Source organism: Salminus brasiliensis, chromosome 6 (assembly GCF_030463535.1).
Source record: "Salminus brasiliensis chromosome 6, fSalBra1.hap2, whole genome shotgun sequence".
NCBI classification, from domain to species: domain Eukaryota; kingdom Metazoa; phylum Chordata; class Actinopteri; order Characiformes; family Bryconidae; genus Salminus; species Salminus brasiliensis.
This window is the reverse complement of record NC_132883.1, coordinates 16,511,556-16,534,112: the sequence shown is the minus strand read 5'-3', so window position 1 is coordinate 16,534,112 and position 22,557 is coordinate 16,511,556. Positions and strand designations below refer to the sequence as shown.

At 39.1% G+C, this 22,557-nt stretch overlaps 1 protein-coding gene across 1 annotated transcript in view; it reads right to left on the bottom strand.

The window, feature by feature from the left end:
- dock8 (dedicator of cytokinesis 8) overlaps nucleotides 1–22,557 on the bottom strand; it is an 82,512-nt gene that overhangs the window by 24,401 nt on the left and 35,554 nt on the right. The window contains exons 9-32 of the mRNA XM_072681850.1: nucleotides 20,593–20,742; nucleotides 19,504–19,584; nucleotides 19,258–19,417; nucleotides 18,429–18,559; nucleotides 16,921–17,014; nucleotides 15,341–15,503; nucleotides 14,777–14,891; nucleotides 14,412–14,482; nucleotides 12,820–12,964; nucleotides 11,086–11,187; nucleotides 9,383–9,478; nucleotides 9,029–9,263; nucleotides 7,720–7,884; nucleotides 7,193–7,362; nucleotides 7,009–7,104; nucleotides 6,363–6,458; nucleotides 5,745–5,894; nucleotides 4,492–4,605; nucleotides 3,835–3,990; nucleotides 2,914–3,050; nucleotides 1,895–2,058; nucleotides 1,620–1,768; nucleotides 963–1,145; nucleotides 232–358 (exon numbers count right to left, since the gene is read on the bottom strand). Of these exons, the coding sequence (XP_072537951.1) occupies nucleotides 232–358; nucleotides 963–1,145; nucleotides 1,620–1,768; nucleotides 1,895–2,058; nucleotides 2,914–3,050; nucleotides 3,835–3,990; nucleotides 4,492–4,605; nucleotides 5,745–5,894; nucleotides 6,363–6,458; nucleotides 7,009–7,104; nucleotides 7,193–7,362; nucleotides 7,720–7,884; nucleotides 9,029–9,263; nucleotides 9,383–9,478; nucleotides 11,086–11,187; nucleotides 12,820–12,964; nucleotides 14,412–14,482; nucleotides 14,777–14,891; nucleotides 15,341–15,503; nucleotides 16,921–17,014; nucleotides 18,429–18,559; nucleotides 19,258–19,417; nucleotides 19,504–19,584; nucleotides 20,593–20,742 (3,250 nt within the window). The remainder of the gene's footprint in view (nucleotides 1–231; nucleotides 359–962; nucleotides 1,146–1,619; nucleotides 1,769–1,894; nucleotides 2,059–2,913; nucleotides 3,051–3,834; nucleotides 3,991–4,491; nucleotides 4,606–5,744; nucleotides 5,895–6,362; nucleotides 6,459–7,008; nucleotides 7,105–7,192; nucleotides 7,363–7,719; nucleotides 7,885–9,028; nucleotides 9,264–9,382; nucleotides 9,479–11,085; nucleotides 11,188–12,819; nucleotides 12,965–14,411; nucleotides 14,483–14,776; nucleotides 14,892–15,340; nucleotides 15,504–16,920; nucleotides 17,015–18,428; nucleotides 18,560–19,257; nucleotides 19,418–19,503; nucleotides 19,585–20,592; nucleotides 20,743–22,557) is intronic.

Here is a 22,557-nt window from a genome sequence, read left to right as displayed (position 1 = left end):
CAGAAAACAACTCAATTTGAGGAAGTCAACACTCCATCAAAGGGGAAAAAGGTCTGACTTCTCGTAGACAATACAATACTCCCACATGCGGATGTCTTGCAAAGCAATCATTTTTTATAGCTCCTTCAGTATCCATGCGCCTCTACATTATTCATTGCGTCTGCCCGAAAGCTGAGTGCACAGTGATTTTTCTGTCTGACGGGTCTGAGGCGGTGGAAGAAGAACGCTCACCTCCCACCCTTTTCATCATCTCTCCTCTGGCCCCCATGCCTCCCAGCAACGCCTCCTCCAGACGGGCTTTAGCCTGCTGCGACTTTTGCAGGGCCTGTGTGCTCACCTTATCTGAGCTCTGTTTCCCCTACATAGGCAAACACACACACAGGCGTACAGATATGTATGGAGAAAGACAGAGATTTACACACATCTACACACCAATGCAAGCATGCACAGACTTTCACAAACAGGAAAACATATTAACATGTGTATTTACACACATACACATGCTTGATCCATCGTGAGGTTACCGCCTATGCAACAACAGAGCAGATTTACATACAAACAAATGAATGTACAAATGAACACTAGAGCCAAAGAGCAAATGTTAAAATGACAGAATGATGATGAATAGATATATTGGACCATTAGGTAGATAGATAGGTAGCTAGATAGGTAGGTAGGTGGATGGATGGATGGATGGATGGATGGAAGGATGGATGGATGAATGGATAATCAAACCAAACTATTTGCACACAATTAGTAAAGGTATGTGTAGAGAGTGGGCAGCATGTTGTAAAAAGAACACTTTGACAAATGTGAAGCATGGGGCTGTGTTGCTGCCAGTGGCATTGGTAAAACTGCATTGTTGGAACAGTGAATGGATTTACTACTTCTAAAACTAACACAATTTGTCATCTGGCCATTAGAACCCACCGCTTTGCATAATACAACACACAAGCTCTTACTCTGTACTCGAAGCAGGAGACACAGATGGTAAGGAGCTCGAGGAGGCGGCTGAGCTGAGAGGAGGGCATGTCCACCACCCAGCGCTGGATCAGGTTCTGGTCAGCGTTCTTCATGATCCACAGGAAACACACCAGCAAGTTGCGGCTGGTCTCTGCTGTCAGCGTATTGCCAATTTTTCCTGACTGTGAGATAAAGACACAGGGGCCTTTATTGACTATCCAAATGATACCAAAGATCATTACTGACAAAGATCATGAGCAGCGCAGTGCAGGAGACGCTGAATACAGAGGACTCAACAAATGAGGAAAACAGAGGATAAACACAACAAATATGATTTTAAAAAGCTTTCGGAATTACAGTGAAAGTCAAAATTTTTGGCACATCTACTTTTAGGGCTTTTCCTTATTTTTACTATTTTGCACATTTTGAAAGATTTGAAAAATTACATTAAGCAGTAACCAAAACGTTTTAAAATTATAAAGCGTATATAGAGATAAACATTAACTTCACAATCTAGATTAGTCTTTAAAAGACATGTATAGGCCTGTCTTTACATTTATGGAAAAGAAATGTGTCCAAACTTTTGACTTTTGATACCATAAGACAGACAAGTGTAAAAAGGACATTTATGGTATGGAGAGGCAAAACCCTCTCACCATTGAAGCCATAGACACCAGTGCGTTTCTCGCCAGTGTGTTGAAGGGGTTCCCTGCGATCGCCATGGCAACAGACTGGTTAATGGGAGTGATGTTTTCAAAGTCGTCCTCGTCGTTGGACTTGCCCTTTCCACCACGTGACTCTGACACTGCAGAAGTATACATACACAAACACACATACACACACACACACAAACAGCATATTAGCATAAGAGCTTGTAAATGAAAGTGCAGTTGGTGTGAATTAAAGAGCGTGTTGTGAATGATCCCAGCACCTGTGAAGTCAAGGTAGTTGATGGAGTCGATGATGATGCCCACTAGGGGGAGGTAGAGGGCAGCAATCTTAGTCCTCACATCTGGCCTTGTGCATCGAGTGTCCAGATCGTGAGCACACAACAGGCTGTATGTGGCATTAATGGCTTTTCTCTGCACTTTACCCCTACACACACATACACACACCCTCACAATTAGCAGAAGAATATTTTGAGCTCTTCATTCGCGTTTAAATGCAATACAACAGTCAATAAAAGAAACATAGACAGATGTGTGGGATTCTTAACCATTTGACCGGCAATGTAACAGAATGGACAGTACAGCAGACCTGTAATAAAAACTTATTGGCTGTGTGACCTTATTCCCCACATTAATTAGAGTGTGTAATGATGATTATATCCACTGGATATCATTGAACAAAACATGTATTGATCTGACGCAGCTCTTCAGACATGTACTTCAAGTTACATTAAAAGTTGACGCAAGAAAGAAAATGATCACATTTTCTGTTCTACAACCCATAACAATTCTATTTTGTGGAACGGCGGATACATGACTATAAAATGCATCTCTATGTTACCACAAAAAGCGTGTGTGACTGCTCGGTTAAGTTGCCCAGTTAGGGTAAACAGAATTGGACATAATTGTAAATTAGCTCAGCATAAGCACTGCACAAGATCATTTAACTTTATAGACTGAATTATTATGTATTATGGGTTTTATCTTCAGATTGGCATATGTTTAAGGCCATTTACTCATTATGTAATAAGATAAGCTACTACTACTCGTTAAAGAACACGTTGCATTGAACAGCTATAGCTACAGTTATCTAGACAGGCCAGTAGCTATAAACATCTCATTTTACTCTGATATGTATATGAGACTGTAATCGAAACAGTAACATTGAACATTGTGCAAATGTGTTACTAATGCATTACAACCATAAGTACAATAATAAGCCTTCATTGAATAAGCCTAAAGTGCCAACATTTTCCGTCTGTGTTAAGTGTATTTGACTGACCCCTCTGACTCCATGTCCAGTGCTGCACTGAGTTCAGTAAGCAGCAGCCCAGTCAGATAGTGCTGCTGTTTAAACTCCTGAGACAGATCAAACATGGCCACAATCTTCTGATCCTGCAAACTACATGAGCTTGAGGTCTAAAAACACAAACACACACACACACACACACACACACACACACACACAGCAGTGTCACTTAGTGGAGCATTTCGTCTGAAGGTGGTAGCTAACAAGAATTATACAACTTTTGCAAGCTTTTGATGTAAATGACCAGAGTGCAGCACTTTGGCAAATGTTCTCTGCAAAGGAACAAAAGGCAGTGATTATGAGAAGCCTGTTCTTAAATGAATTTGAGGCACTCTCTCTTACATCTGAAAATATTATAAAGCTTTCAACCTTTCACTTGCTTCATAGCAAGGACAAAATCAACAAGACACTGAGCATCGCTGACTTTCAGAGAACTTCATCAGCTGCTATTTCAGAATTAGAGCTGCTTTAATCCTTGCCATCTTGGCTCTGGTAATAATAATAATAATAATAATAATATATTTTGCAGTAAGAGAGTGCCTTGGACTCATATTAGTTGCTTTGTCACGTTTTAACAAAACAGCTACTACTTACTTCAAATGAATGTCCTTCATATTTAGCCTTTAAAAACTAGTGGACTAATGGAAAGGGACTGAATCTTTTAGTGGTGTTTTTGGCATTGGTGCAGTTTTTACATTTTCCTATTACTTATAAAATGTCATATTGCAACTTATTTGCTGCCATTAAGGTAGGAAGAAAACACATGCTTTCCAAGGCATGCACACCTTACTATCCTATTCTAAAAGTGCCTGCAAACAAGTCTGTCCTGAGGTCTGGACCTGAAAACAGGTCTGTCTCTGTGTGTATCACTGTTTGTGGGTGTGGCTTGCCGACCTGCGAAGTGATGGAGGGGCAGGGGGAGGCCGGGGCAGAGGTGGGGCTGCTGAAGTAAAGGCTCAGGTTCAGGTAGTGCTCGTGACTGCAAAGAACTCGCAGGAACTCCAGCCTCATACTGATCAGAGTGGACATGGACACACTTTTCGCTGACATCTGGAATGTGAGGTCACACAGCAGTGAGCACAAATACAATGTATGACATTAATGCTACTCGACTGAATCAATACCAGTAGTGGGACAGTTGTTTAAAATACACTAAAATATTATACACCTTAGTCCTACTTTGTCTGGCTAGTGTATGGGTATAGGTTATCTACAGATCTACAGTCTGATTACCGACAGTCTATAGATGATCTTTCATCTACAGTTGTTAATATTCAACTGTTAATATTGTAGTGTTAACTGTTAATATACAAGTTAATATTCAACTGATTCTCACCAGCATTAGGTTTCAATGTTAGGATTTTATTCAGGGTTAGGTTTAGGTGTTGAGGTGAAGTTAAGGTTGGGTTAAAGTGACTGCTGGATTCATGGTTGGGAACATTAAGGTGATGTTAATAGATAAGTGGTTCAATGTAGTTAAAGATGTTTCAGTGTGTATCTACCAAGCATGTAGAGCAGAACGTCCAATGAATCAAAACTGGCAGCTCTTACCTGGTTACAGTAGTTCTTCACCAGGTTGAAGACAAATCCTCTGTCCATGAGGGACATCAAGTCGTAAACGAAGAAAGCCAGACTAATGTTCACCTTCTCAGCCTGATCCAGCTCCTGCCAGACAAAGAAAAAGAAACACATTATGAATCTACTCTCATGTTCACTGTGAATGAAAAAGGTTCTTTAAATGATTTCCCCCTTTTTTCTTATAAAATCAATAAAGTGTAAAACATTATGAAACAAATACATTTTATTAGTGACACAGTATAATGTGTATCAGCCCATTAAAGCTTGAACCATCAAATAATTGCCAGAAAATACTAATTCTTTTATACTGTGATGTGTACTTAACCTTATGACTAACTATTTTAAAAAGAAGTTTGACACTACTTCAACACTTTGACTTTTATTATAAACCAACATATAAAACAGAACAGTTGAACTCTATATTCTACAATCTATATTCTGTATATTCTAAATCTGTATGTATTTCTCTGGTGCATGCAATGCATGGGCAATCCACTAAGGAGCAATAAAACATATTATGTATGTAATTAAATATTATTTTATTTATTGTATATTATTGCTATTATTTAGCTATTATATTATAATTATTTTAGATACCAAATTTTTTAATTATCACAATTATGAGATACCCCATCTCCATTTGTTTGGATACAAAAACATGACGGAAAATGGTAAGCCAAAAAACATCACAAGAAACCAGCTAAAACAGTCATCACTCAAAGCGCTTTTCCAAAAAGGACAAAATTATGACACGTAAAGGAGGTGGCATTAGACATAGAATTAACAGTGTTTCTTCCTGGACAGGTGTGTAAATGTTGTGAAAGTGTATATTGCACTGAAGTGTTTGTGTGACACATGTTACACATAATAGATAGAGTAGATAAATCTTCATCATTACAGTGAAGTAAAGCTTTGGGTAAACCTGGCCAGCTGTAGCGACTGAACAACTCATGGGAGCTCATGACAAAGAACAGTGAACACACAACAATTCTACGTGTTTATAGAAGCTAAATGCTGTGATAGGCAACATAACCTATAAAGGTTAAATGCTAACACCATCACACACCTCAGACATGGGAGTTAGATGCATGCTCTGGCCAACTGCCACTGCTACAGCAAGAAAACGCAGCTGAGAATCTCACAGCATCATCCTACACTAAAGATACCAGGTTGGATATAGCCATTTTCGTTATGGCAAAGACAAAATGCAACTTTAAAATCGTGACCTTTTGTTGTTTCACAAGTATGGTTCCGATCTCAGCCGTCACCACATTAACAATTGTGGTAATGTCGTCCTTGAAGCGGTCAGAAAAGCGACTCTTACGGGGCACTCCCTGCTTCTCCATGTGTGAGACATGCTGGGCCATGCCTTTTACCTAGATTAAACACACATATACACACACACAGAAACAAAAAAGAAATATTAATCATAATTATCAAGAGGTCATGGTTGTGGATAAGATTGTAACAAAGCCTGTAATAAAGTCATTTTATGGTATTTTTATTGATTTTCCTTAATGTATTATTGAATGATTTCCCATTCACAGCTCATTGAAATGAGCAGCAAAAACAAAAGTTGTTTTTGCGTGTTCAGTCCTTTTTTAGGACAAGGAAAGCCCATCCATTATGTCCAGGCATCTAACTGAAACTAACTAGAAGGTCAGAAGATATGATTATGCCGATACAGAACATGAATCAAATGTATCGTTAGGTAGCACGTAAATACATAACATTCTCCTCTAAAATGTAAAGACGTGAAAGATGGGTCTCATGCATGACTGTCCTGATTGTTCTGAAGGAACTGCATGAGCTCAATCATTAAACCCCTCGACCCAAGCTCTCACCAGGAGCTCAAAGAAGAACCAGCAGTATTTATAGACATTCTCTCTGCAGACGCCAGTGCTGACCACCATCTGAAGAGCCAGCTCTTCATGAAATTGCTGCAACAGAAACACAAACACTCATATCACACTCTGCCACACACTTCTAAGGATTTTCATCGTTACTTTTCAATTAAGTAAGAACAGAATACCTATAAGGGTTTTTATTTTTATAAAACTTTTATAAACGAGGAGAGGACAAGCAGTTCCCATTCAAACGACAAAACTGACATTAAATTAGTCATCATCATCATTAGTTTAATTAAATTATCACAAATAAGAGACATTGGGCCACAGAAACCCAAACACTTACATCACACTCTGCAAAACACTTTCAAGGATTTTCATCGTTACTTTTCAATTAAGTAAGAACAGAATACCTATAAGGGTCTTATTTTCATAAACCCTTATAAACACCTTTTTAATATTTGGTGTATATTTTGCAACACTAAGCTTCATGGTCATCAAAATATGAGTCAATTTGATCTAATAATTAATGCAGAGCAAAAATACATAAATGAAAGTTGAAAACATGCTCATTTAAAAAGAAATGATTTGTCCCTCAAAATCCCAACAAATTTACAGATACATCCAGAAATTAGTGTGTTACCTTTCTGTTTGAGGGCCGTGTGCTACCAGAGGAACTCTGAGAGTGACTGGTAACATCTAGGATAGTGGACATTCTGCTTCCAGGATGATTCAAGCCCTGCAATATTTTGAAATGTGGTGTTATAAAAAAACAAAAAAAAAAATACAGGCATTCTGATAGGACAGCGATGTGTGTGTGTTAGTACCTTCCCAGCCATTATGTTCTTGACCTCAGCGTCCTCTGAGCTGAGTGGAGCAGGTATGTCAGGGTTGCTGCTGGAGCGGATACGGGACTGCAGCAGCATGGTGCCCACAGCTGTGGCTGTGGCTCGACCCATAGTGCTGTACCTGCTCTCCTGAGACAGTGGTCCTGTACCTAATAACGCACCAACACACAGCATGGATCAGCCTGCAGTTCCATGGTTCAATGGACTTTACTAAATAACAGTGGCCTAGATCATCAGAGCCTGCATGACATCATTTTCCTGCTTAAAATTCAATGTGAGGCAAGTGTGTAGAACTAAAAAAGCAAACTTTAGATATGGTGTGAGGAGTTGTGTAAGTTAGATTTGAGAGTGGTTTGAAAGAATTCCCTCTTTAAATGAAGCCCTTTCTTGAATGTTCTTTCTGACATAAATCTAATCTGATTTAGTAAACAAACACACAATGATTGCTCCTTGCAGCCAGAGTGTTGCATCAGTACTGCTAATCCAAGGTGAAGTAATGGTCGCACCTGTGTGGAGGAGTTCAAGGGGAGTGTCTGGCAACCGGAACACATAGTAAAGGTAGGTTGCTAGGAGACAGTTCCTGCCCTGGTGGTCCTTGGCCAGCTCCTGGCTGTTGTGAAGGCTGTTAACGACGGACACCACAGACTCGAAGGCTATCTGGGCCAAGTTTGCTAAAAAATACAACAAAAATGGCACAGATCAGGAAAACAGTAAACAGAAATAGCGATTTTGCTCAAGTCATGAACAGAATACAGCACTGGTCTCTGGAGAGCAAACTCCAGGAAAGCCATCTTTTGAGAGTGTTGGTAATGTAAGTGAATATAGTGTATTTAGAAGTACAGGAGTAGTCACAGTATGTTCCAGTGGAGTTGGAGGAGTGCTACAGGAGAGGACAAGCAGTTCCCATTCAAACGACAAAACTGACATTAAATTAGTCATCATCATCATTAGTTTAATTAAATTATCACAAATAAGAGACATTGGGCCAAATTAAAAAAAAAAAAAAAAAACTCAACTCAACCCTGTCATGCTGCATGAACTGCCAAACACAATAACATGACTTTCAGAATTTCATTTCTTTACATAAAACAGAATTATTAAAAAAAAATATTGATAAAATTACTGTAGTCATGCTCAACGTGCCGTCATCTCTTTGGACATGCTGATGAAGTCATTAAAATTAATGACCAATACTAAGTTCCTGATTGGGAACCAACATGACGTATTCTTTTTCATGTACACAGCTTTTTGGGTCATCAGTTGTTTTCATTTCAAGTGCTAGGCAGCTGCTTAGCGAAGTCTGTTGCTGTTGATTGCGAGGATAAGGTCTGAAGAGTCTTTGAAATTTGCATCACCTGGCCCGTCCTAACAATAACTGTGAAAAAAAGGCATTGTCCAAATAACCTAATTAAGACCTGAGAGCTTGGTAAAAGTTACAAGAGCTCAAATCTTGGATTGACCAAATATTTATATGTCGCTCCTCCAAAACTGTACAAAGCAAACACACTACTCTTGCTTAAAATGTTGAAAGAATGTTTCATCTATAACTTTCACTACCTGCTAGTGAGCTACCACACAACACTAGGGTTCAATTCCCAGCCTATACTGTGCTACACCAAAAAGAGCCATTGGGCAAGACTCCTAACACTTCTGTAATACAAGTAACCTTGTAAGTCTCTCTGGATAGGATCCATCAGCCAAATCCTGTAAATATACTCACTTACTTATTCAAACATTTGCAGGCATGCATGCATGTACACAACTTTCCATAAACATCTAATAATTCATTCTTTACAACAAAACCAGCATCCTCACCAGTCTGCCCAGCGATGACCATGGGCTGCATGATGAGACGGAAGAGCTTGTCCAGCACCAGGTGGAGGAACAGGACGAGCGGCTCAAGTGCCGATGAGGACAGTGAGATAATGCTGAGCTTCAGCTCATGCTCCAGCTTATTCTCTGTCAGCTTCTCATCCCGTACCCGGATGGGGAAGGTGGGCTTCCCCTCCAGAGCATGGCAGAGAGTGAAGAACCGCTCCAGATGAGAGTCCTGGCACAGAGCATAGTGACAGGCATAGACATATGTCATAAACAGGTTTTAATATGAAGCTGTAAATATTTCTATATGAGAGAGCGTCCATGTGTGCGTGGGGGATGGGTTTTACACACCTGTATATGAACCGAAGACACCGACTGAACCTCCAGACTGAACAGACCTTTATGACTGTCCATCCACTTGATTGGTGGCACCTGGGTCGGCGTTTTCTGCTCGGAAAGAATCAGAGCTTGTGTATATTAAATCAACAAGCCATGAAAAGCTGGGGATTACAGGAATTTACAAGCATAACACAGAGCATCCAATTAAAAAGAGGTCACACATACATTGGCCTTAATGGCTCAGGGAAACAGTATATTTAATGAAGCCAACAAAGTCAGACTAACAAAATAAAATGATAGAAAAATACAGCAAATGGGGCTTTTAATCCACCTCAGTCTTAAGAACAATGAGCTGTATCAGGTATGCTGCTGCTTGTTTGGAATAAAACCATGCAGTCACACTGGCCTTTTGCATAAAAAACTAGACCCCTCTGACTACGAGCAAAGAGCATTTATGTCTAATGGAGCCCATGCAAAGTTCATTGCTACCATGCTAGTTTTTGGCACACAGGGAGTGGTCTCAAGGAGCATTGGTCAATTTTCTCTGCCTCTGCTTACAACTGTGAAGGGGATCAAGTTGGATGCAGAATTTAGCAACAGCTACGCAAACATTGTGAATTGTATACTGTATAATGTGCTGAACTGTTGAACAGTGGTAGTAGATACATCTTCATCACATAGAAAGCTGAGTAAAGTGAGTGAACCATGTTCAGGGATCCACAATGACCTGTTTACACCTGGTCATTTCAAGTGTCTTGAGTATTAGGATTATAACTGGATAAAACGAAGCCACATAAAAATGCAAGTGTAAACGCATCCAAGATGCATTTAAACCAAATTCCCAAATCCCAATTCTGAAGGTGGTCTGAGGCGCATTTGAGCTTCACCTTATAGAATACAATCCAGATGCTAGCTCACATGACCAGGTGTAAACGGGGTCACCGTTGATGTCACACAAAAACTGGCAACTTTACAGAAAAACTGCCAGATACACATTATGTCAAAAAGTTAAAAATAGGAAAAAATAGGGATACAAGGTTGTGGCAGGACTAGTTAACGATGCTAACTAGTTAACACAGGTAGTGACTGAGAAACTCAGTTGGAGTGCATTATAAAGAAATATCACACAGAGAACATGTTTGACTATTCTCACAGCAGCTGTCACTATGAGCCAGTCTTTATAGGTTTAAACTATGACCATCAAGAAGCTAAATGTTATATTGGGCAAACCCACATATCAGGGTACAAAACACCATCACACCCCTCAGACATGGGAGTTTGATGCTCGCTCTGTCCATATTGCCACTGCTATAGCAAGAAGAGTTTGTAGAGTATGTGTGTAGCATGATGAGGCCATTTGAGAGGTGTGCTTCTAAAGAGGGAAAAATGGCTCCAGTGTTGTATTGACCAACTGATTTGCTAAAGGTCGTGTGTCATGAACCTTGCCTAATGTTCCTTTAAGGATACAGGAATAGATCCCTTCAAACACATCAGAAACAGTTGCTAAGCATCACTGTGTGAAATATATTTGATTGCAGCTCTAAATAAACAAAAATGTCTCCGGTGCATTTACATAAACACAAATGTCACGGGGAAGTGTGACGCAAACCGGCTGCCAAATAGGACATTCCGTTCTAGTGCATTACAGTAATGAAATGAGACAACTGCACTCATTTTAACAGATCTCATGCCAGTAGTGATTTGGCACACTCTACCTCAGGGGGATGCATTGAGTAGTTCACAGGAAGCCGCTCCAGAGCGATGGGTAGACAGTGCTGTCCTATCTGCAGCCTTTCATTGTTCAGGATGGGCAACCACTGCAGGCAAAACACATCAGATCAATCACTTTGCCATCTGAATAAGTGATAAGCAAACAAACGCCACTGTGTGTATGCAAGCTAATCCCATCAAGGAATAATACACAGATTATAGCTATTTTAAAGGAATACAGTGCGCTCCATAATGTTCGAGACAAACCAGGTACGGGTTTGGAAAAACACCTGTGTTGTCTTAACAGTGTGTTTGGCTCATTATCTTGCTGTAGGATGAAGTGTCACCCAATAAGTTTGGAGCCATTTACTGAAACGTATTTAAATTTAAATATATATCATCTGTCCATGAGACCTTTTTCAAGAATTCTACAGCAAGCACTGTTTTGCTAACTGTGATTTGACCATTCTGTTTCAGGGGTTAGCACAGTGCAGTGTAGCCTCTGTATGTCTGTTCATGAAGTCTTCTGAAGATTATTGAGGATTTTTCTGCCATCAGCAGTGGATGTCTTCTTTTGCAATTAAAGAGCTCACCAGTTTGTTCTTTCTTCTTATGATATGATATTCCAGTGGATTCTGGTAATCCAAAGGTTTGACTGATGCGTCTAATGATGCGTTTTTCTTGTTTTCCAGCCACATAAGAGCTTCTTTCACTTTCGCTGGCTCAGCTCTTGTCCTCATGTTAAATAGTGGCAACTACAGACTTCTCAGAAGCAAGCCTAGATATCTAATGCCTGTACTAATGAACATTAATACAATGAAACATTATGGTGTCCTAAAATGAGGAGACTGTGTAAAAAGTGTTGTAATTTCAACTTTAGAGTGACACACAGGGGAATAATGTGTCTTTGTCCCAAACATTGTAAGGACACTGCAGTGCATGAAAAATGACATACAATGGAGGAAAAGTATTTGATCCCCCAACGATTTTGAACATTTTTACTCTGACAAATAATTAAACAGTGAGAGATGGAATATCAAAAAGAAAATCTAGAAAATTAAATAATATTTAAATAAAAATTATTCGCATTTCATTGATAAAACTAAGTATTTGATTCCCTAAAAAACATAACTAATGTTGGCTCCCACAGACCACTGACACACTCTAATCTCAGTGAAGTTGTTACCTGCATGAGAGACACCTGTCCCAAATTGTCACCTGTGTAAAAGGCCACCTGCCAAGAGACTCAGTGACACTCCAACATCTCCACCATGGCCAAGACTAAAGAGCTGTCTAAAAATGTCAGGGACAAAATTGTTGACCTACACAAGGCTAAAAACCTTAAGGATTTGGATCTGCAGAGAGGAGTGGGTCAAAATTACTCTTGACGTGTGTGCAAACCTTATAAAAACTACAAGAAACGTCTGACTGCTGTGCTTACCAACAAGGGTTTTGCCACCAAGTATTAAATGATGTTTTACTAGGGGGTCAAATACTTCTTTCCTTCAATGAAATTCAAGTTAAGTATTATTTCTCATTTCATGTAATTTTCTCAGTTTTTCTTTTTATATTCTATGTGTCACTGTTAAAATAAAACTGGCATAAAATTATGAGATGTTTCATTTATTTTTTTGTCAGTGTATATACATTTATCCTTACTCCAAATGTAGCTCATCAGTCAAGTCTTAAGTTTGATTAGTATCAGGTGCAACTGGCCGCGCTGCTGTTCAGAGACTAACCGAGTATCCGATGAGAGTCTCCACACTGCCACTCTGGTTCTGCTTCTGTTGGCAGCTGATGTGGTAGAAGGTGAACAGCAGGTGATGTCTCTCAGTCAGCCGAGCAGGCAACCGGATCTTCACCTCCTCATAGAAATCTGGAGACCTGCACACCACAGATAAACAGTTCTGACCTTGGCTAAACAACACATTTTGTCATTTTTAATTGAGAAGTAATCAACACAACCAATCTCAAGAGTCCTTGTACTAAACCTTGTACATGCCATGGACTCCTCTAAGCAACTGTCTAGACATCTGAAAACAAAAGTAATCAATGACTGCATGGTGTCATTGGCCGCATGTGGTAATCAATGGTAATCAATGACCATATGCGGTGTTTACAGTGAAGAATGTTATTAAGAAATGGTAGTTTAGGAAAACTGTGGATCTTAAGGTGAGATCTGGAAAACCAAGAAAACTCTTGGAGAGGACTGCTTATATGCTGGTAAGAAAGGCAAATCAACCCCCACTCATATGATTGCCAAGAACCTGCATTAAAAGTTTTGCTTGCACAAACTTTGCTTGTGGGCTGATGAAGTAAAAAGTGTTTAGTTACAATCAGCAAACATATTGCAATGAATGTGGATCTATTATAGTTTGGTGTTGTGTTGCCTTCAGTGGTATTGGCAACAGTGTATGAGTGGAGAGAAAACAATGGATTCCAAAAAACAAATATGAGCAGTTTTGATCCTGGATGCAAAAAGAGAATGGATTCTACAGCAGAATAATGATCCCAAACATACCTCAAAATCTATCATGGACTATCTAAGGAGAAGCTTTTTGGAATGGCACTCAGAGTCTCTTCACATAAACATCATAGGACATTTGTGAATGAACTTTAAACAGGCTGTGCAGGCAATACGACCCAAGGATATTTCAGAACTAGAGGCATGCAAAGATTTAGCTTTGATTTCTGCCAAAGACAGTATAAACAAGTACTGACTCTGTAAGGTGATCACACATTTGCACAGTAATTATTTTTAGATCTGCTAAAAATATTGTGATTTATGTATGATAATCTATAGGGGTTATGTTTATTACTTCTCAAATAAAAAAAACATGCATAAAACAGAGCTCACATAAGAAGTCACATAATCAGATATATTTCAAAGAGTTATGAAAGGAATGCAAGATGTTAGGAAATGTGTTCAAAGGTTATTAAAGTTTAAATGATATTCAGATATTTATTACATTAAAAAGACAGTAAAGAAGATGTTTTTCTATTGTTTTATCCAATAAAATAATCATCAGAAAAACAATTATAATGACAAAAGAAAATCATTTAAAAGCTTTTTGAAAGACTGTATTGCACTCTATCTATTAGGTGTTCCTAATCCCAGTCCTGGGGACCCTACACTCCCTTGTATCTTCCAGCACACCTAATGTAGCTTAATAATCAATGAATGAAGTTACCTTATGTACTGGGTCATGTGTGTTGGAGTGGGCAGTTTACAAAAATGTGTACCGCATTGGCCCCAAGGACTGGCTTTGAGAAAACCCGCTCTAGCTAAATCAGAAAGTGAAGCCCGGCAGTTTAGAGAAAGTGGTCTTACTTGTTGTGATATGTGATGGGGGTGCAGATTTCTGACACAAACTCTGGACCACTGGATTTCCCAAATATTACCTTTACAGAAAGACAATCACAAGCACAGTTAACATAAAGTAGCAGCAGTTTACACCCATAGCTAGTTGGCACGAGGGTTGACAAATTGTCTTGCTGTGTGTGTTTCTCTATATAACCCCAATTGCTATATATATATATATATATATAACTCCTATATAACCCCAACCCCTATATACATATATATAACTCCTATACAACAGTCTCAACAGGTGATTTTAAAATTATGCCTATATAGACTTTATATTAAAGACATGGTCTCATGTCCTAATATGTGTGAAGGGGGAGTGTACTTACAGGCAGTGCTGCACTGGCGTCCTCTCCGTTCATAAACTGGATCTTTATGGTAATGTTCCGGATGTTGCCGCGACTACTAACGTTAAGCTTCTGAGGATACACATACAGCAGGTTCCTGCACACAAAACAGTGACAGGACAAACGTTATGGAATGGAGATTATATGAGGAGCAATATTGAAACATTAAATAATGGACAACTGTCCAAAATATTAGATTCTAGGATTTTGTCCTGCTGTAGTGAAATAATTCAGCAGTAGATGGCGCCTAACACCCACAAATCACTCATGAGTTCTCATGCAACCCACAGTCCTCCATGTCCAGAGCTCAGAGGTCATGATTTGTCAGGACAAATGATATCCGTTGAGTCATCTGGATTTCCAGACTCTTCTTCCATTTAATGAAGGGGAACTGTCACATTTAGTTCTGCCACAATGTGAGGACGAAAGCCAAGGTTAATGACATGGCAGTGGCGGATGTTTAAAACTCTCTCTGTGTGCACAGGACAGTCCTAACCAGGTTCATTTCGGAGGTAAATGTGTGCTTGTGTGCATGTGGGAACTGACCGGTATATGCTGTGTGGAACGTAGACGTCGTTGGAGGGGAATTCAAGCACCTCTTTGATCAGCCGCGTGCTTTTCTCTGAAGCTGGCTTTATGGGGATGAGCTCAGGAGACAGACACGGCATCACTGATTCTGGAGACGGGGTCACCTCCAGTTTGAAACAGCCTGCCAGCACACACACCCAAATACAGGAATATCCAAAGCATGAATGCTATGCTGCACTTATCCGACTCCATTCTGATATCTGGTTCTTATCTCTAGTCCCACAGCTGATCAGAATTTCCATGTTTTCAGATGGATAGTCTGATCAAAACCTTGTAATTCTACCTTTTTCAGGTTTCATTTTTACAACATATGAAAAGAACATGCCGCTGTCACATAAAAAAACCTTGTATCTCCATTTCTGCAATTTTCAAATTTGAATCTGGCAGTTTTTTACATTATGGCAAGACCACGTGTGTGGTTGGTGTGGCGCAACAGATAACACCACTACCTGCCACTGAGTTACAACACCATGTGGGAGACCAGGGTTCGATTCCCGGTCTGGGTGACTATGCTGCGCTACACCAATAAGAGTCTTTGGGAATGACTCCTAACACTACATTGGCCCACCTTTGTAATACGAGTAACCTTGTAAGTCGCTCTGGATAAGAGCGTCTGCTAAAATGCCATAAATGTAAACCAATGGACCAATAGAAATGCTCTAAAATGATATTCTAAATGACTTCCTTTGAAATTAAGAAGGTTATTTTCTTCTGCCATTTTTTACACACAAGGTTTTTTGCCAGACAGTGACCAACAGCTGCCTTTTACAATGTGTGAACTTCTCATAATGAATGAATCAACAGAAATTATTAAAAATATGTGGTATAATGTCTTGCCCCCTTCATGTACAGTCTAAGAAAACAAGAGCTCTATATAACTGGAAAGGATTCTATTGACTCATAACCAACAAGTTGGTTGGTGTAGTGTAGAGGGGTAACAACACCATCTTCCCCATGGCAGACTAGGGTTCAATCCCCAGCGTGGTCCATTGGCAAGACTCTTAATGCTACATTCTTCTACCTGTGTAACAGGATTCATATGCAAGTGGCTACAGATAAGCAAAATGTTGTAAATGTAACTGTGGGGGACTTCTGTGGTGCTATACAGTACCATGTTCTAAAATGTTCTATAAAGTACTGCCTACAAGTTGTTTCATAATAAACAACTATTGAACAAGGTAAATAAACCTTAACCCCTTTACACAGAAGGGCTTTTTACACACTAATGTGTATTACTCAGTAATTACAGGGACTTCTGTACAAACTGGTGGGGCTATTCTTTGGTAATAGAAGTTTGTAATAACACTTTCGGACTTGCAGGCAGTACATAGGCTGCTGAAGGGGTTAAAACATTAAAATGAATAAAGAGTCTCTGAGTTGTCTTAGATAATATAGAAGAAACTATGTTAAATCCTAGAACCTTTAAAGGCACCGTTTAAAAGATACGGTTGGAAATAAGTTTTCCCAGTAGCAGTAATGAGATATTTGGTATATAGACTGATGCAAGAATATTATGCAGGGAGTTTATGGAGCATCACCTGATATCGTCTTGCTTCGCCGTTGGATGTTGGACGTCCTTTTGCTGTCTGCCAGGAACTTGAATAAGTCTTCATCACTGAGACGCTCCCCTTCCTGAAACACGCACACAGACATTATTTACTATTCTCATAATATTAAAACAGCAATGCATCAAATGAACATTTTAATTGGATGTGACAATAAACCAGTGACAGAGCACCTGGTAGTGGCAGTAATGGGATTCTTTATCTGTTCAAGGTTGCTTAACTCCTCTGCAATTCCGAGATGTAATGGTATCAGAATGTAATGTGGCAGACAAAGGTCAGTCAAATCGTGTGGATATTGTGTTAAATAGTGTTGCTTGAAAATGTGGAAAATGTGGCCCTGAGCAGTCTCAAGGTGATCAGCAAAAACTGGTGAGGTAGAAATCAAAAATTTTCTTTTACATTTACTTTAGTAAGAGCTAATATTTATAGTTAATATTTTATAATACATGGCACTATTTTAAAATGCTCAGAAGTTCAGTTTGTGGGAAACTGCATTTATCTTGGTATAACTGAATAATGAGAGTTCAGTGCGTGGAAATGACAAATCACAATCCTTATACTGTGTTGTCACTTTATTTAAAAGAAAATCCACAATAATTATAACAGAGCTATAAAACAGGTCAATTTACACTGACAAAATTGACACACATCCAGCTTACTAGCAAACGCCTTTGGGGGTTAAGCACAATAGCTGCTTTGTGAGAATATGGAATGCTAAAAAGGCTAAAAGCTAATTCTAGTTGCTGCCCAAAGAAGGGAGAAGGGTTCAGCAGAGGAAGCCGAAAGACTGCCAGAGCCAGTGAACTAAGTGGGTGTTAGCCAGCATCCCATTACAATCTCCTTACCACATACCACCTCGAGAGGGCATGGAGAGGATAACAACACACATCTGGAATGACTCCATTTTTTTTTCTTGTTAGGCTAAGCTAATACATGAACTAGCCAATAAAAGCAGGACTCGTCTTTTTTTTCTTCACAATCCCACCATGAAAGGAAAATCAGTTTCATTCTGCGGCAAAATAACAAGGTTGTAAATAGGCTTGTAAAACTGCATCTGAGCCCTTTTTATGTTTAAAGACAATTCAAACAATACAAATGCCGGCACCTCTAAAGCTATATCTTGGTGAAAAATGTAGCTAATTTACAGTAGTTTCTCTTTTACCAACTGGACTTGATCAGCCAACATACATTTAACCTCTGGAATCTGCTTCCTTAGTTTAGCACGGGCTTACATAAGGTTAATGTAGCTAACAAATAATGAGAGTGTATATTCCACTCCACCCGTATGCAAACTGCAGAAGGTAGTGTGATGTTTAGGAAGTGCTGCACATCACTTGTTTGCCACATTAACCTTGAAGCTACATTTTAAAGCTATTAAATTAACATGACTTGTGTCACTGTGGCTGGTTGAGTACATGTGGTGTAAGGGTAAACTCATGTAAATGTGAACATTTTTAAACTCAAACGCTTTAAGGACTAACCTGTTTAAAGAAGGTAGAAATAGTTATGGAGCTGGGTTTGGAGCTCGACAGGTTGAACTGGTCCTCCAGGATGCTGAATCTCTCAGAGTTGCGCCTAGGCAAGTAAGCCTTTTTCTCCAAACTGCTCCGGCCTGACTCAAAGAACAACAACCAAAAAACCCCACACACTTCAGTAAATAAAATGAGTCAGTAACCCAGCATGCCACATTAGTAGGTAAGCTGCATGTATTATTCTATACAAAACTGTGCAAAACTGGACCAAACATCATTTTACAGTCTCAATTCACTCAATTTACTGACAATAAATTTCTTTTTTTTCATAGTTTTGCACTTATTTGGAGGCTAAATTACACAATCCCTGTGTGTGTGAACTCTCCCTATCAGTAGCAATGCTACCAACCCTAGAAGGGTAAAGACAAAGCACATCTCCTCATGTCAGCCACTATCTTTTTTGCTAGGACGCCTGTGCGCTCGGAGGGACGCAAAGCTTCCCAGTGCCCACAGCTGACACCTGTGATGACCAACATCACACTAGAACTGATGTAGGGAGGAAGCGCCCACGACCCATTCCTAAGAAAGCAAGGTCAATTGTGCTTCCTCGGACTCCGGACTCCTGCTGATGGCAAGCAGCATGGCCCGGGATTCAAACCAGCAATCCTCTGATCATAGTGGCAGCGTCTTAATCCACTGGACAACAATTCTAAGAATTGCTTGCGAACTGCAGACCAAGCTCGCTAGGCTGGGGCAAGGGGGGGGGGGGGTCTCGAGAAAGGGTTAGGGTTAGGGTATGGTTTGTATTTCTCCATTCAGCAGGCCCGTATTCACCCACCGTTCAGGCTGTCCGAGTCAGCTGTGTCTCGCTCCATTGTGGCTGTGCTGATCACACTGGCGATGTTGACCGTGGCAAAAGCGAAGGGCATGCGGTACTGACCGAGCCTCTGACAGAAACCCTCCGCCTGATTCCTCAGCTTCTCTAGCTTATCTTTGTTCTGAAGGAGAAGAGACGAGACGTGAGAGGTGTTTGAAGAGACACACAACGTTATGTCTTGTGTTCTTCTGTTTTCTTTGTGATCACCTTCGCAGTGTCGCTCTCCCTCATCGCCACGTAAGGCTCAGCACACTCTCCAATTTCCCCCTGCTGCAGGACCTTCTCGATCTAACACACATACATACATGTCATTATTGCATCATTTGCAATTTGTTATTTTTACAAACAGGGACACTTAAATGCAATGAATTCACACCATGTCTTCAGACTACATGGGTTTACTCAGCATACATCCATATACAAACTCTCTATATAGGGACTATGTTACACATGTGAATGTGCATGAATAAAAGCAATGCTGGACTGTTTATGAACAGCTTATGTCAGTGAGTAAATGAAAAAGAGCCTTAAACTGAGGTGAATGCAGTTGTTCCACTTGTCATGGAAAATCATTTATCATCATAATCTGTTGCTTTTGAAGTTAATTTCCTTAATTACAATGAATAAATAATAAGAAATAAAGTAAAATTCAGATTGAGATTTCTACTTGCGTAAAAAAGAATGTCAGTAAGTCAATTTGGATTTGAATTGAATTGTATTAGCTTCATAACTCAACTTATGTTACTTTTTGGTATGTTTAAATATTGTTTTATAAAAAGTTTTAAAATATAAAATTTTTAAAAATGATTTATTTAAGTGCTTACTTTTAAGTGCAGGGGAAAATGCTTTATCAGATATATTTTGTATGAGACAGACACATAAATAATGTGCCTACTAATTTATATACAGCAAAATATAGGCCCCAGATATGACACATATACATTATTTTGTTACATATTATCAAATTACTTCAAAGGGGATGAGAGATGTGTTTTATTTGTTTATTTTTCTTTCCATTTATTTGTTGTTGTTTGTTTGTTACATAACTTAGTCATACAGTTTCCATTATGTTAATTGGTGCAGTAAAAGCTTCCATTACATGTTGCCTTTCAAAATGTGTTCAGTTGTTATGCTGTTAGCAATATAAGCCTTTTAGTTTTAGCGTTAAACTAAAGCAAACATGTCTTGGGTAATCAAGTACATTTTCTGCATGAGTGAAGCAGTTACATAGCATTTAGGAGCCAACATCTTCAGCTGCACTGCTGAAGCTAAGAGGGGAAACCGCAGTGGAGTTACCTTAATAACCAGGTAGATGTCTGGAGAGGGGTAGGAGACGGAGAATATGGCCGCCTTTGCCTGGGTAGAGGAGTCGATGTGAGGGGTGTGAGAGCTCAGGAAGTCCTTCATTTTCTCTGAGTTCAGATCACAGTGGAAGTTCTCTGAAATCTGCCAAAACATTATCACATTATTTCACTATGATAGAATATGCAGTGTCTATGATTTCTCTTACAATCACTACAATCAATACAATCACAAAACTGCAAGAGTTTGAGAGCCGCGCAGGTGTGAACTTGGCTACGAGTGTAAAGATTCATACTTTCAAGATGCTCCCAGCTGTTATGTTAAAATAGTGACTCATATCATGAGCCTTCGGAAAACCACCCACCATGCAAAATTTATTAAACATGCGCACCACGCATGTCCCTGAACCTACACAGTAATCCACAGCTGTAGCTGTACTGCCGGAGTTAAACTGCCAGTGATGAATGAACTGCTATGTGGCACCCAATACAAAACACACCAGGCAAAAATACAGCGTAACTCATAGCTTTTAAGTAAAAGTACATATTCCAAGCTTTCAGACCAGATCACAAGAGCAGAAAAGCAGATTGTGTAGGCAAAAGGTTTTATATAGTGTGTATAGTCTTGTTTTGCAGAAAGTAAAACAGTCCTTTTTTGCCAATGTTTTTGTCTGTTTTTGACACTGAATCTTACTGGAAAAACTCATATATAATATAGCAATTGGGATATATATTATATTCATGATTTCTCAAGTATTCTGTCTGCTTGTTTATTTTAAGGCCAAACTATGAAAATGGGCTTAAGTAAACACAGTAACACACAACCACTCAGAAAACAACACTACAGCATAAATGCATTAAAATACAAAAAATTTACTTGATGTGATGTGATTTATGACCTGGTCTGATGATTCTCTGATCATCAGAGGCATAACTAGGACCTTATAACCTATAAATACAACATGAAATTGGGCTCCACTAAAGCACATACTTACTTTGATAGCTAACATATGTTAAAATATTTAATTTAAACAGAATAATTTAGATCTTTTATGATTTTGTTAAAATAGGCTTAAGTGAACAGTAACACACAACCACTCTGAAAATACCACTAAATGTGAGCATCCATCAAACTCTGTGTCATACTATTACGAAAAAACAGCAGTAAAATTTCAGTGATGCATTATCAGGGTATCTCCAGGTATCAGCAAATTCAGCTGATGCTTTTTAATCATTTCAAAAAATACTAAATGCTGCTTCGAGCTACAAATTTCATAAACAACCCACAATGTAGAATAATCATTTTATTTAATGTTACTTTTTGCTAATTTAAGGCTAATTTCACTAGCAGTGATTGTCACTTATCACACAGGGTTTGGCACTGCCTAGGCTAGCTCTACCAAAACACTGCACAAATGTTTTAATGTTCCAGTCTTACAATGAATCCTCCACTGTAATACTGAAAAGAACATTGTATTGGCCTGTTTACTAACTGCTACAAAGTTCTGCCTGGACCAAAGCTAGTTAAATCAAATAGTTTACTTCATTTACTTCATTTTTGTTCCATTTACACACAGTTTGGAACATTTGTGACATTGAATTGTCATTCATATGCATTAAATCTAAAAAAGCAAACATACATACACTGGTGAGATCCTACAGGTGTGGGTTTCCTCTTCTTCAGTGAAGAACACAAAAGTGATTTGAGTGTTAACAGTTGAGTATTAATATTGCCCCCTGGGTGTTCATGAGAATAAATACAGCTTTATTATGATTTAATTTGATTGAAATTATTTAATTTGACTTTGATTCAATAACTGGTCTGGTGATTCTCTGATCATCATTCAAATTGTAAACTAGGTGTAACTAGGACTTTATAACCTACATATTGTCGCTGTCCAATGAAAAACATGGATCTCCAAAATGGCAACTTTACAGAAAAAAGGTAGAAAAAACCCTC